Source organism: Olea europaea, chromosome 10 (genome assembly GCF_002742605.1).
Source record: "Olea europaea var. sylvestris chromosome 10, O_europaea_v1, whole genome shotgun sequence".
Classification (NCBI taxonomy): Eukaryota; Viridiplantae; Streptophyta; class Magnoliopsida; order Lamiales; family Oleaceae; genus Olea; species Olea europaea.
The window spans coordinates 29,618,533-29,633,235 of record NC_036246.1 but is presented as its reverse complement, the minus strand read 5'-3'; the positions used below and the strand labels follow the sequence as shown (position 1 = coordinate 29,633,235).

At 34.5% G+C, this 14,703-nt stretch overlaps 1 protein-coding gene across 1 annotated transcript in view; it reads right to left on the bottom strand.

Moving 5' to 3' along the window:
* Positions 1-1,586: 1,586 nt before the first annotated feature.
* Positions 1,587-14,703, bottom strand: part of LOC111401780 (ATP synthase subunit gamma, mitochondrial-like) — a 19,082-nt gene continuing 5,965 nt past the window's right edge. Inside the window, exons 2-9 of the mRNA XM_023029682.1 lie at positions 5,620-5,663; positions 5,332-5,484; positions 4,563-4,676; positions 4,351-4,478; positions 2,737-2,859; positions 2,526-2,645; positions 2,157-2,278; positions 1,587-2,001 (exon numbers count right to left, since the gene is read on the bottom strand). Coding sequence (XP_022885450.1) covers positions 1,932-2,001; positions 2,157-2,278; positions 2,526-2,645; positions 2,737-2,859; positions 4,351-4,478; positions 4,563-4,676; positions 5,332-5,484; positions 5,620-5,663 — 874 coding nt within the window. The 3' untranslated portion in view covers positions 1,587-1,931. The remainder of the gene's footprint in view (positions 2,002-2,156; positions 2,279-2,525; positions 2,646-2,736; positions 2,860-4,350; positions 4,479-4,562; positions 4,677-5,331; positions 5,485-5,619; positions 5,664-14,703) is intronic.

Sequence of the window (14,703 nt, the reverse complement as noted above, 5' to 3'; positions counted from 1 at the left end):
AGTGACTGTTGTATCGTCTGAAGAATAGGCCTGTTGTTAGGGTTCTAATTCTTACACCATCAAGGGAGTTGACCATCCAGTAAGTGCTATTTCAAGTTATTTTACGTGCGAACCTGAGTTTGTTATTTAAATATTTGTGTATGTGGATATTCTCTTTCAATTTACAACTGCATGGGTTATTTTTGAACTACAAGTATAGCCTCTCGAATCAAAGTTGTGAAAGAAAAGCATTTTGCAAAATTCAATTTACAACTTATTTGCAATATTAGATAAAAAAAAAAATCTTCATCTACATTAAACAAAAAATACAATAAATAATTAAAAATAAATTATCGTTGACATATATACAATCACAACATTCATTATACTTATTTATAAGAATAAAAATAAATTATCGTGACATAAAATATACAGTTAACCAAAAAATGAGAATCAAACAAATATTTCTTATTTCCAAATACTTTTTATACAATCTATAAATTCTACGCTAATAAAACCAAAATAAATACAAAAAAAGAGTCTCCACTAATATTGTTAAGCCTCTCACGGGGTGGCCGAGTTGGTTGAGTAAGTGAGTACGAAGGCTTTTGATCACGAGTTCGATTCCCCTTTCTAACACTTTTTCGATCGAGTCTATCGCACCGAACTTGCCGAGTGCAATTTACCTAACTGACGTGGTTTGCAGGCTATTGCGTTAGTCCGAAGGTTTACCTAGTACGCACCCGAATGGTAGTGGCTGCGAGTTCCCCCGTTATAATAAAAAACAAAAAAAAAAAAAAAAGACAGTTCGCTAATATTGTTAAGCTTGGCTTTTCTATCGCACCGGGCTTGTCTAGTAGTGCAATTTACATGATTGGCGTGATTTGCAGGCTATTGCGTTAGTCCGAAAGTTTACCCAGTGCACACCCGAATAGTAATGGCTGTGGGTTCTCCCGTCATCCAAAAAAAAAGAAAAAAGAAATAATAATAAAACAATGCCAAACAATATTGTTAAGCTTGGAGATTGTAAAACAAGCAAAAATCAGACGGGAAAACCAAAAAAGGGCCCGGACTCCAAAGCAAGGCCGTAGCAGGTAATTTTCTGAATTAGAATAGCATATCATCGCGACCACTTTGTCATGCAGACTGTGCTCCTAACTCTTGACTTGAAATGGACATAACAATGCCAAAAAACCCATTGTAAAAACACTTCTAATCTCCGTTCGAGGTTACAAAGTTGTTAAAAGAAATAGTAGAACCATATGGGCACCTTCCTATGGTAAAAAGCTCGACATCACAACGAGTTGCATGGTTGATTTGCTTCATTTAAGTAGATTGGGGCAACTTACCAATTTTAACATAACAATCTTGCAAAAGTACGACTCCACCAAATCATCAAATGGAACTGTCAAACAACTCCTTCAACTAGAGGTCTCCTTGCCTGTTGCACGCATGCAGTTGCACAGCACGTACATAATAAAAATATAACAGCAATTCACTTGGGTTGATGATCCATATTTTAGCTGAGGCCAGAAAGAGAGTAGAGTGGCATTGTACTTTGATCTGCTAAAATTAATTTAAATTGAACTAAAATTCTAGAACTGATACGACTTAGTCAAACTAACTGCCATTATAACTAGGTTGAGAAAAATGTAAATTCAGAGGAGCTTCCTTCCATCCTCATTAACAACCCAACACATATGACATAACCGAAGCCAAGAAAGCACAGCAGAAATTTACTTCGGAAAACAGATGAAAAGGTAACCAGGTTTTCGTGACAATCTTAACACACAAGTATTCCCCAGAAATGAGATCAGGCAGGGAGATTGCTAAAAGATAAACCAAAAAACTCAATACCACATCCTCAAAACTGCAAAACCTTTGCAGTATTTTCTTTATTTCATCATTGTTGGAAGAGGGTAGACGAGGGAGGCTGCACAAGATTTGTTGAATCAACCCTGCAGTGCTGATGCTCCAGATATAATCTCTATCAGCTCTGTAGTGATAGATGCTTGACGGGTTCTGATAGAACATAGAAGTAAAGACCGATCAAATTGGAGAACAAGAAGAACACAGGAAAAAGGTTTATCATATTTCTATCTCATCCCCTGATGGATCAAAAATCAAATAAGCATTATGAACATGATTTGGGTATTTGAATAAACTGTCAAGCGTACCTGTTATAAGCAAGAGTGAGGCGATCGAGCATATCTCCTGCATTTCTGCTGGAGCTGTCCATTGCAGACATTCTGGCTCCTTGCTCACTGCAAGCATTTTCTAGGACCGCATTGAACATAACCTGAAGAAAACATTAAAACTGTCTCAAACTTGATGGAAAGCTATAATGAGAAATAGTTCCTAAGGCCACCTTTCCTATGAATATATAAAATTCAATCAGAAAGGTATATCATACACAGGAAAAATGGATGTCAGATAGATTCTGAAGCTCTGTGGCTTTCATATTAGATGGGATTAAGCACAAGTTAGATCGTAAGTTTTATCTTTCCAACAAATATATAACAATCAATCAGAAAGTTCAAACATACACAGGAAAACTGGAATTCTGTGAGATTCTGCAGTACTTCTGACTTTGTTTCACCTCCTTCAATTTCGTAGGAGTCTAATTCCCGAAGTTTTCCCCCAGATTCAGCTTCTCTCTCAACGACCTATATCAGGATTGCAGCAAATTAGAATCTACAATTAAAAGCAGTCACCGAAATGCTTGCTTTAGTAAATTAAGTTGATCTTATCAATGACCTCGGGGGATAACACAGTTGCTGTTGTTGGCAGAAAAGAGACAACGGATTGGAACTTGTTGAAAACAATCCTCAATGCATCATACTCTACATTCTTTAAAATGTCATCTGCAAGTACAGAAACCTGCAGTGGCAGCAATAGGACATGAAAAAAGTTATCAAAAAGATAGTATAAACAGTTGAAATTCCTGTGGCTTAATACACAATTTGCTTATCAATTAAGTTTCTTCAGCAAGCCTTTTTAGTCCATCAATCAGACTGGACACTAAAGTAGAGACCAAACAGAAATTCCAGTTCCATATTGCCATCAGAAATTTGGTCCTAATCTAGTAAAGTGAATGCAGACGAAATAAAGATTATATACATATTAGTTATTACTAAATATCATGAAAAGTTATAGGAATTAGGACACCAGCAATGTTGTCCCAAAGCGTTATTGTTTAATTATATAGGTTTGATTATTAACAAGGAGGAATTAAGAGGATGTAATAAATAGAAACAGAGGACAAAAATGCTAGTGAATGTCGGTTTCTTGAAAGGCACAAATGTCCACAAGATGAACTGAAAAGATATTAAGATGCTAAGATGAATGGGTGGCCATAATAGAATGGATAAGCTAAGAAATGAGAATATATGCCAACAAGTGGACGCTACACTCGCCAAGGGTATTATAAGGGCATGACAATTTAGGTGATTGGGCTATGTATTTTCTAGACTCGAAGAAAACTCCTAATAATAAGAAAACTCCTGATATTAAGAGTGATGTGATCTCGTCGAATAGTTAGAAGAGTGAGTGAGTGGTAGACTAACACTAAACGTAGTAATGAACAGAAATCACCAATGAAAAGATTCATGTAGCCTCAATTTTATTAACAATAAGGCTTCTTTTGTTATTGGAATACTCAATGCCACAAGTGGGGCTGCAAATGAATACAACAGTATAATCAGCTTATTCTGGTTGGCCAATAAGTTTATTCAGGTTCGTTCCTCAAACCAAATTTATCGACTGTATCTCGTTTCAAACTAAAATGAGCATAAATACCCACATTTGGCTAATCATTCTTTGTACTCGAGCCTTCGTGATCCAGAGGATAGCAGATTGTCTAAGAGCATCTTTGGCATTTATTATAAGCTTTAGGATCCCACAAACTATGTGGACCAAAATACGCACAACTGTGAGGCCCACAGCTTATAAGCAAAAAAGTCCAATATGGCCTAAATTTATTTACCTCCAAACAATATCATACTCTAAAACATGTGTAAACAAGTAAATAAGACGGGGAAAAATTCTATACCATGTCAAGGTGAACCAACGACTTTTGTCTAAAAGCAATACTCAATGACGTATTCACGTTTCCATTTTAATCAAGATCAAAGATCATAAGCTAATCAAGTATGAGCTTTGCTAACGTCCAGTCTGTCTGACTTCGGCTATTCTACAACTACTCAACCTAATAACTAAACCTCTTACTTGAAGTTGGAAAGATAAGGACATTGAGCATTCTACAAAAATTGTAGCAGCATTTTCCACAATATAATCAGGGTGGAAATGGGACAGGGATGGGGGTGGGGGGAGTCTTAGGTATTCATCAAGCATATCTGTTCAGAAGACAACCTGAGTATAGTTTAGAGGATTCTTCTGCAACTCAGTTATAATTAACTCAATGTGTTTCTTGGAGTCTCGCACAAGTTGGGCCTTGGCCTTCTCTCCCAAAATGACATATTTACTTTCCTGGTCCGGACCTTTGTAGAGAACAAATAAAATTTATGACAGCAATGCTCATAGATGACAAAAGAGCTCAGTGCAATGGCAAACTTATAACGTACCTGAATTTAACTTACGAAGACCCCTGCTTATCTTGACAGATGTAGAGTTAATACCACCACAAAGACCTTTATCCGAAGTAATTGTAACAATAACATTTTTCTTGACATCAACACCTAATGCATAAGAACGCAAGGAAAGGTAAGTCTTAGAAGAGAGAATAACAAGTTCTGTATATGAAAGACTTTCTCCCAGTTTTTTTTCCTCTCTTTTTATATAATTCCATTTCTTTAAAAACTCCAAGTGCTCCAAAATCCATTATATTTCACTAAAACGAGAGGGTAAAAAACAAACAAAAAGCATAAGTACAGTTCCCAAAGTAAAATCACCTCGAGGTAGAACATCTGATCTTTACTGTTGACGGTCTAAATAATTATTTTTTCAATATACTTTCTGAGGGTAAAAAACAGAAGGCGTACAGGTTCCAGAGTGAAGTCACCGCGTAAGAGCAATAACATCTGATCTTTGAGAAGGTCTAAATATTTATTTTTTAACTACACCTAAGGTACAATGGCTGAGAATTGAATTTCAATAGGAAACCCTAAAACTATTTTCAGAAAATAAAAGAAAAATCTACTACAATGTTTAATGTGGTCAGCGTATGCTACAGTAGGGACAACAACAAAAATACAAGGATTTCTGATGTTGAAAATGAATAATTAAAAATTATAAAAGTAGAGTAAAGTATGCTAAGAGCTTGTGGAAGCAGGGGCATAAGATAATAAAACCTCAGTAGGACTGAAACATAATCAGAATTATTAATGAACTTACTTGGAGTGTCACCGAGAAGAGCAGTGAATGGCTGCCATAACCCACGTGAGTTTTCAGCTCTAGTTTGAATTGCTCGAAGCTTTGAGGCTGCAACCATCTTCATTGCCTTAGTTATTTTCTGAATGTTCTTAACACTCCTCATACGGTTGCGGACTGCAGATATGTATCATGACCATAAACATTAATCCTCAACTAATAATTTGACGAGCAGTAATTGTGTAAAACTAAACAAGATTATAAATATAAAATAACTGACTTTGCACATATAGATTCAAAAATGCTGCTTACCGATTTGAGTTGAAATAGAACGAACTCCCAATAATGCTTGCTCCCTGTTGACACATGTTAATTTACTTAGAAACAATGAAATTAAAACCCATTGATATATGAAAATTAAGATGACACACAAACTTGCAGAAGCAAAAGAGGTACTAGACAGGAAAAGTTAATAACCAAACCACTACACATGAAAATTCATTGATTCATGCGGCAAGTGTTGGGAATGACTGCCTAGGATAATGAAAGATAGCAAAACTTGAACACAAAGATTTCACTCAAGAAATAATGCGGCTTTACTATAAAATAGCAACGGAGGACTCCAAAATGAATTTCAAAGAGTTACAAAGTATCTCGAACTCTCTCAATAACTAACTCTATCTTTCTCGAATTCTTAGTGCTAAAATATTTTAGCACACACTTATTGAATACACTGTGAATAAAACACATCCAAGACCATTTTTGAGTCACCAAGAGATGTTACTTGAGATGGTCCCCATACATCTGTATGCACCAACTCCAACTGTGTTGACTTGTGTCTGCTTTGAACTTATGTGAAACTAACCCTTCTTTGCTTTTTCAAAGATGCAATCTTCACGTAAATCCAAGTCTAGAGACTTCTAACCTAATAGTTTCCCTTGTGACATCAGTACCTTCATCCATTTCTCTCTCATTTGTCCAAGTTTATGATGGCACGTGGTCGCCTCGATTTCTAATGATGTAGTGCCAATGGAACCATAAGTACCAAACGTAACATAGAGAGTACCTTCCTTCATGAGTTACCATCATTGCTCCTCTAGTCATCTTCCAAGTGTCACCAACAAAAGTTGTTGCAATACCAGAGTCAAAAAGTTGACCCAAAGAATTTAGCTTCTTCTGCAGACATAGCACATGTCTAACATCCTTGATTCTTAAGGGTAGTTCATTAGGTTGATTTATTTGAACATCTCATTTGTCAACTATGTTACAAATCTCATTGTTTCCAAGATACACCTTATCGAGATTGCCTAGTACATAGTTATAGAAATGGCAAAATAACCCGCCCCGTGAAGTTAAAAAAAATAAAAATTATTAGTTCTAGATTATTTGCTTTGGATTTTAAAATTTTGAATTTGTATTTTATTCTCTAATAATAGCATAACTCGAAATTTTGAAATATTAAATATATATATATAAAAGGGGCAACAAACGGGGCAAGCCACTGCCCATCTAAGGCAAGGCGGGGCGGGGTTGTGCGAAGTGGCATGAAATGATGCACCTAAATCAATTAACCAAGATTCTCTGTAAGCATCCACTACTAACAAAAATGCATCAGAATTTTCATCATCTGAAACATTAACAAAGTTTTCATCTCCTTGGTAGTTGTCTTGCTTTTGTAGTGCTCTATAATCTTGCTTTGTGTTACCACATATTTCGCAGTTCCAATACTAGCCTTTGAACTTTGATCGAGATTGTTGTTGACCATTTCTCGATCGACTTGTGTTTTGCCTGTTGTTGCCACCTCTGTTTAGCTTTCTACCTCTAGCGTCAGTTGCCAAAGCCAAATCCAAGGTTTCTCCACCATCTTTTCTATGAGTATCTTCGCTAAGAACCAAATCTACAACACAATCTGGTTTTAACTTTGCCAAACCCGTGAAATTGCTCATTGCCACAACCAAAGGATTCTAACTCTCAGGAAGACTTGATAACAATGCTAATGCTTTGACCTCATCGTCAAATGAGATATCAAACGATTCCAACTAACTTATAAGTGCATTGAAATCATTGATGCAACTCCTCCCTCGAACATCTTCAAGTTGAATAACTTCTTAGTAAGACTTTATTAGTTGCAGAGGGCTTCTCAGACATTAGTGATAAAGCTGCAATCAAACTTTTGATTGTCTTTTCATTTCTAATATTGAAAGCAACAAGAGTCGGCCTTATCACACCTAAGGATTTACATTCAAGTAATTCCCAACTCCTTTTGATATCCACAGATTTCTTTGATGCTCCTTCAAGAGGAAAATAAAGATCTTGGTAGAGATAATCTTCTATTTGGATCTTCCATGATCTGAAGTTCGTAGCATTGAATTTTTTGATCTTGACGTTTCAGTCTTCTACCATCATTGATATAGTTGCAACTCAGCTACTATTGAATGTAACTACAGTTGATACGTTCACATGCTCTACCAAATTGACCTAGAGCTTTGATACCAATTGTTGGATATGATTGCCTAAGATAATAAAAGATGGCAAAATTTAGACATAAAGATTTGACTCAAAAAATAATGCGGTCTTATTATAAAAAATAAGAACAGTAAATTACAAGATGAATTTTAAAAAGTTATAAAGTATCTCAAACTCTCTCTCTCTCTCTCTCTCTCCATAACTATCTTTCTCAAATTCTTAGTGCTCAAATATTTCAGCACACACTTATTGAACACACACTATGAATGAAACACATCCAAACTTATTTATAGATGTTGTAAGGCGGTTTGTATAGCTGTCTATTACTGGCCACTTAACAAAATACAGTGAGCATTCCTCCTTTTAAAAAGATGAAAAGTCAAATATGACTTTGACCATCCAATAGGCTTCCTCTTCTTTCTTGTTTAGTAGCATTACATTTTTTTGAAAGATAATCAAATATTTTATTCATGAATGCATAATACATACACAAAAAGTGTGTTATCAATTTAAACTAAAAAGGAATATGAAATTGGACAACCTGTCTATATGTCTAGTAGCCACAACATTAAACTAATTATATAATGTCAAATAAAACAATTCTCTAATTTGTTCTATTGTCCGTGTTTGATCACCAAAATAACGGCTATTTCTCTCTCCATACACACCATAAGATGCATCCCAGAATAAGGTCTATAAAAGCTTGTTATCCTTACCGCGAAATTTTCTCCTCTATGTCTTTAACACATCTTCCATACGCCTCGACAACACCCAATCCATGTACTGAGATGCCAGAATATCGTTCCACAGCAAATGAGCAGCAATACAATGAAGGAATAAGTTGTCAATTGTCTCCCCATCCCCCTACACATATAGCACCACTTTGTAAGATAAAAACCCTTTGTTCGAAGGATATCCACCGTTAACACCTGTCCTCTTGTCCAGAGTAAAAATGCCACCCGTGGAGGCGTTTCCATACCGTCTTCCAGATGAAATCTCCACAGGTCCCAATAAGGATATAAAATAAGTGTCAATGAAAAGAATATCATACCGTGTCAACCTCCACAAGCTACAATCACCCTTTCCCACCTGATGTGTGCCTTGTACAAAGATGTCAATAGCATTGCATAATCATCCAATTCCCAATCCTGCAATTCCAACCGAGACTCCTATTATGTATATTTAAGACCATTTACCATGATAGATGGCACCAACACAATACGATACAAAGGAAATCTCACCCATAACGATTGATCTCAACACCAATAATCATCCCAAAAATTGATAATATTACCATTTTCTACTACAAAATTGCTCAACATTTGCATCACAGAAGATCAGCATATCATTTGCAAATAACAAATGACATGCCTGCAATTGCTCAACCATAAAGCCCCTTGACAAACTCTCCCCCAAAGCCTTCTCAAGCATCTTATTAAAAGCTTCTATTACAATGACGAATAGCAATGGAGACAAAGGATCCCCTTGCCTCAATCCTATGCTGCTACGAAAATAACCTTCCGGAGTGCCGTTCACCATAACTGAGAAAGAAGCTGTAGAGATACAAAACTCGATCCACTAGCACCACTTATCCTCGAAGCCACATTGCCTCAGCATATACAAATGAAATCCCCAATTTACGTGATCATAAGCCTTCTGAATGTCAAACTTACATAACATTCCTAGAACCCTAGGCATAGTCTTGAGTTAATGCATTCATTTGCTATAAGTACGGAATCTAAAATATGACGCTCTTTAACAAAAGCATTTTGAAACTTAGAAGCCACTTCCCCTGCACCTTAAATTTGTTCGCTAAATCTTCGCAATAATCTTGAACAACCTAAAAAGCCTTATAAAATGAGAGAGAGAATTTAACCGGTCCAAGGGCCTTATCATCATTCATGCTGAACACCTCCTCCTTAGTTTCATCCTCCCCAAATAGTCTCTCTAACTGACGGGCATCCTCAATAATAGTAGAAAAATCTACCCCCTCCAACTCGACCTTCAATCAAACTGCTCCTGATAAAGTGTTTGATAGAAATTTATTATTTAGGTCCCAATATCCCGTGAATTCTCATAACCCCATCTATCTCCAACATAGTGATAAATTTGTTGTGCTTGATAGAATTAGCCACCCCATGGAAAAATTGGGCGCATTTGGTAGCATTATTTGACCAATCATTAAATTTTATTTCTTAGAAATGATTGCTCAAGATAATGAAAGATAGCAAAACTTGGACACAAAGATTTCACTTAATAAATAATGCGACTTTACTATAAAATAGGAATAGAGGATTACAAGATGAGTTTCAAAGAGAAGCTTCAAAGTATCTTAATAACAAACTCTTATCTTTCTCAAATCCTCATTTGATGCTCAAATATTTTAAGATACACTCATAGAACCCACATTATAAATGAAACACATCCAAGCCTATTTATAGGTGTGTATGGCGATTTGTATAATTGTGCATTGCTAGTCACTTAACAACATACAGAGCGTATTCTTCCTTTTAAAAAGATGAAAAGTCTAACATGACTTTGACCATCCAATGGGCTTTCTCTTCTTGCTTGTTTGGTAGCATTACTTGTTTGACAAGCCATTAAATTTTTTTTTTTATCCTCTAAGAAGTAAAATTAAACTTTGTCTTCACCTCTATCAACTACTGACCATATTCTATAAAAAGTAAACTTAAACTTTGTCTCTACCTCTATCAATCTCCTACTTGGAGACAAATATCAAGCCGCAATGACTCCCGCCTTTATCATCAAGTACAAAGACCAATTGAAGTTGAACAAGACTTCAATATCTCAATAGTAACTACCTTTGTTAACCTAACTGCAAAATTTCCAAAGTGTGGATCTTCTCCAAATTAATTTTACCATCTTCTAAGAGCGAACGAACAAGATAGTATTTAATGTCAATATGATTTGTTCTTAAGTGAAACGTATAACTCTTTGCAACATGTATAACACTTTGACTATCATTATACAACTTGTAGTCATCAAGATTCTTGCCCAATTCACTTAAGAAATTATGAAACCATACCATTTCCTTCCAATCTCTTGTCATTGCAACATACCCTGCCTCTGTGGTAGAAATGGTTATAATCTTTTGTAACTGGGAAGAAACCCAACTAATTGTAGCACATTCAAGAATAAACACATAGCCAATCGTACACTTTCTACTATCAATTTTTCCAACAAAATCAGAATCAACATATCCATACAAACCTATCTTTGAGCCAGCCACCATAACGAAGAGCTATATCCCTAGTACCCTTAATGTATCGCAATATCCACTTAATAGCTTCCCAATGTTCCTTGCTAGGATTATTCACGAATCTACTGAAAATCCTGGAACGTGCTAAATGTCAAGAGGGATGGCCCAATCTCCACCAGATCTAAGATCTTTAAAGTCCCCGCATGAGCGAGCACAAGACCAGGCACCCTGGAGAAAGCTTTTCCAGGCAATATCACACCATTGATGGATTGGTATCACCCTCGATACTGAGAAATACCATAAGACCAATAAGTTGATTTGAGATCTTGCTATCAACTTCTTGGCCTAAGAAAGTATTTTTTCCTCGATAAAGTCGGTTGATTAGGGTAAAATTGTATAATTTCAAAGAATTAGAATTAAAAAAAAGAAAAGTTTTAGAAGTATGAGGATTAATTCTGGTTTACCAAAGCACTTTTGGGCAAATGCAGTAAACACAGCTGCTTATCCAGAGGTCCTTTAGTTCTCTTGAATTACGGAATCCTAGGATGGCATAGACCGGAAAAGAGGTGAACTTATTGCATTTAAGAATATGTTCACAATGAACCTGAGAATAGGAATAAGCTTGATCATAAGTCTCGTAGATTCATCTTTATTGGTTATGGCTCCGATAATTATAGTTATCGATTTTGAGATTATGAAAATCGAAAAATAATTAAGAGCATGGATGTTGTGCTATGTTGCTCGGACTCGAGTGCGGGTGTCGAATATAGGTACATATCTAGGAGTTGGATTCTTCTTATTTTAAAAATTAAGATATGAGGATACAGTTAAAAAGGATCCGAATTTTGGATATAAGTATGGGGATATATCTTACAATTTTATTTTTTTTAATAACAGAACAATTATGTTATTTTATTTTAATGTAAGTATTTTTAGTTTTATAATTAATAATACTGAATTTGTCATGTTTTAATTACTTTATAAAAAGTTGACATGAATAAAAATAAGAAACAAAAAAAATAAGTACACCAAGGAACTCAAAAATAAATATTGAACAACCATTTAGAATAGATCCATTTAAATTTTCATTTCTTGTACACAAATTAATTGGCATTGGTTGTCAAAAAATGAACTCATAGTTTAGTTTGTTTATCAACTCTTTCGATAGAATCAACTTAAACAATTGGGTTATAATTTGAAATCAATTTAAATTTAAAGACAAAACAAATTCTTTTCAAACAAATTAAAGGAAAAAATCAATTTCAATGTTTTATATATTATTTAAAAACAATTATAGAAATAAATTTAAATTTAATATGAAAAAATATAAGACTAAACCATTTTAATTACAAAATAAAAAAATATAAGAAAGAATTAGTACAAAAATAAACTTATCCCAATATAATAATTGACATTTTCTTAAATTTTTACATTGGGTTTTACAAGAGCATTCCAAAAGCCCATTTTACATTGGGTTTTACAATAGCATTCCAAAAGTCCACTTCAACCAATTAATTAGGGCACCCGTCATCTTCCCCATCTATTCTCTTCTTTCTTCCCCAACTTCTCTGCTTTATTTTCTTTGTAAAGCCACAAGCAAAGCCAGAAGCAACAATCTACATAGACGTGAAGCTAAATAATCGCCATAGACGCAAGCCGATTGCAAGACTCCACTTTCCGTCGTCTTCTTCTTCCTTTTGATGCCGTGTCCAAGTGCAAAACCGATGATTCGATCCATATCCCGTGTCAATATCCGTGTCATGTCGTGTCGACACGGATACTTCTCCATTTTTGGAGAGTCCGGTATCATAGATGTTGTGTTCAATAAGTCTATCATGGACAAGGATAGACTTGATGATAAGACAAAGGAACATGAGACAATGAAGCTTGAGGAGATCTCTAGTAGAGATGTGTTAAAACCCTAAGATATGAATGTCCAGTTGACACCACCCACAGAGAGGCTAACCATAATTCCTATGAGCAGGTCTATAAGAACCATTAGTCCTGTTCAACTTCAGTTAGTTTTTGAATTTGAGGATGAAGGCATAGTCACTGTGATTTGGTATGTCTCCAAGTGGGAGATCGATAGAGGTGAAGACAAAGTTTAATTTTACTTTTTAGAGGATAAAAAAATTCAATGGCTAGTCAAACAAGTAATGTCACCAAACAAGCAAGAAGAAAAAGCATATTGAATGGTCAAAGTCATGTTTGACTTTTCATCTTTCTATAAGGAGAAATGCGAGATGTATTTTTTTAAGTGGCCAACAATATACGGCTATATAATCCGCCTTACAACAATTATAAATAGGCATGGATGTGTTTCATTCATAGTGTGTGTTCTATGAGCGTGTGCTAAAATATTTAAGCACTAAGTGAGGATTTAAAAATCGCTATTCAAATCTCTGTTCCCATTTTATAGGAAAGCCGCATTGTTTTTAAATGAAATCTTTGCGTCCAAGCTTACCACGTTTCATTATTCTAAGCAATCATCCCCCAACAACATTTACACTCGTACCACTACAAGCATGTGCATGTGTAGCCAATTTTATTTCCATATAATATTCTCTTATTACATGGACTTATTAGTAAGAAATTTGCAAAGCTCCCCACACGTACATAGTACTACTTCTTTCCCACCACATTGACACAACAAAGAAGCCATTACCATAAGGGTAAATTGGGTAATAAGATTTTTATCTATATTAGGTGAGAGGCGTAAGCTTCAAGAATAATTAATAAAATAATTTAAAAGAATATAAAAAAAAATGCACATAATAAACCATTTCTAAAAAGATCTATGATAAAACAAACGAATAAAAATTAAATTTTAACTTCCAGATAAACATAAAAAATTAATTCAATAATAAATAATAAGTTTTCAAATTACTAGTCTCCATCACTATTGCAAGGATATTAAGGGCTTGCTCGGGAGTTTTAGGGTAGTGATTATGGACTTTTTTTAAAGTGCCAATTTTGAACGTTTATGAACGAATTGATTTTGAGTGATTTGAATAGCAATTTTTAAAACAATCCAGCTCATGCTTGGGAGTTTATTATCTACCGAATCTAAAAGTCTTTTAAAAAAATAAAATTACATATATATCCCTTTCACATATGTCCCCTAGTGAATTCCAATTTATCCTTTCTTATATGATATTTATTTTACTTATAAGTGATATTTTACTTATATGTAATTTTTTTACATATAAGTTAATATTTTACTCAAAATTTTAAGTTAGTATATTTTACTTATAAGTTACTTTTAAACAATTTTAACACATAAGTGAATTTTTACTTATAATTAATTTTTATCTTATTAGTAGTGTTTTTACCTTAAAACAATTTATTATACAAAAGTTATTTTACTTATAAGTAATTTTTAATGATATCGTAATTTGCTTATAAATAATTTTTTTAATTAATGCATTTTTATTTACGAGCCAGTTTTGAATAAAATATGCTGATTGTAAAATCAGAAAATAATATGAGAAATGGTAAAAACCGTTGATTTGATGGGTTGGGAGAAAGGGTCAAAATTACACCACAACGATTTTGAGTGGTTTTTAAAACATCCAAAATATTCCATTCCCGTCGTCGTCATCATTACTATAAGTTTCTTCTCATTCTTTATAATCATTCTCCATATGCAATGACGTCTTCTCCTTCTTCTTTTGTGTAAAGCAAAAAATAGAAATTAAAAAAAAAAAAAA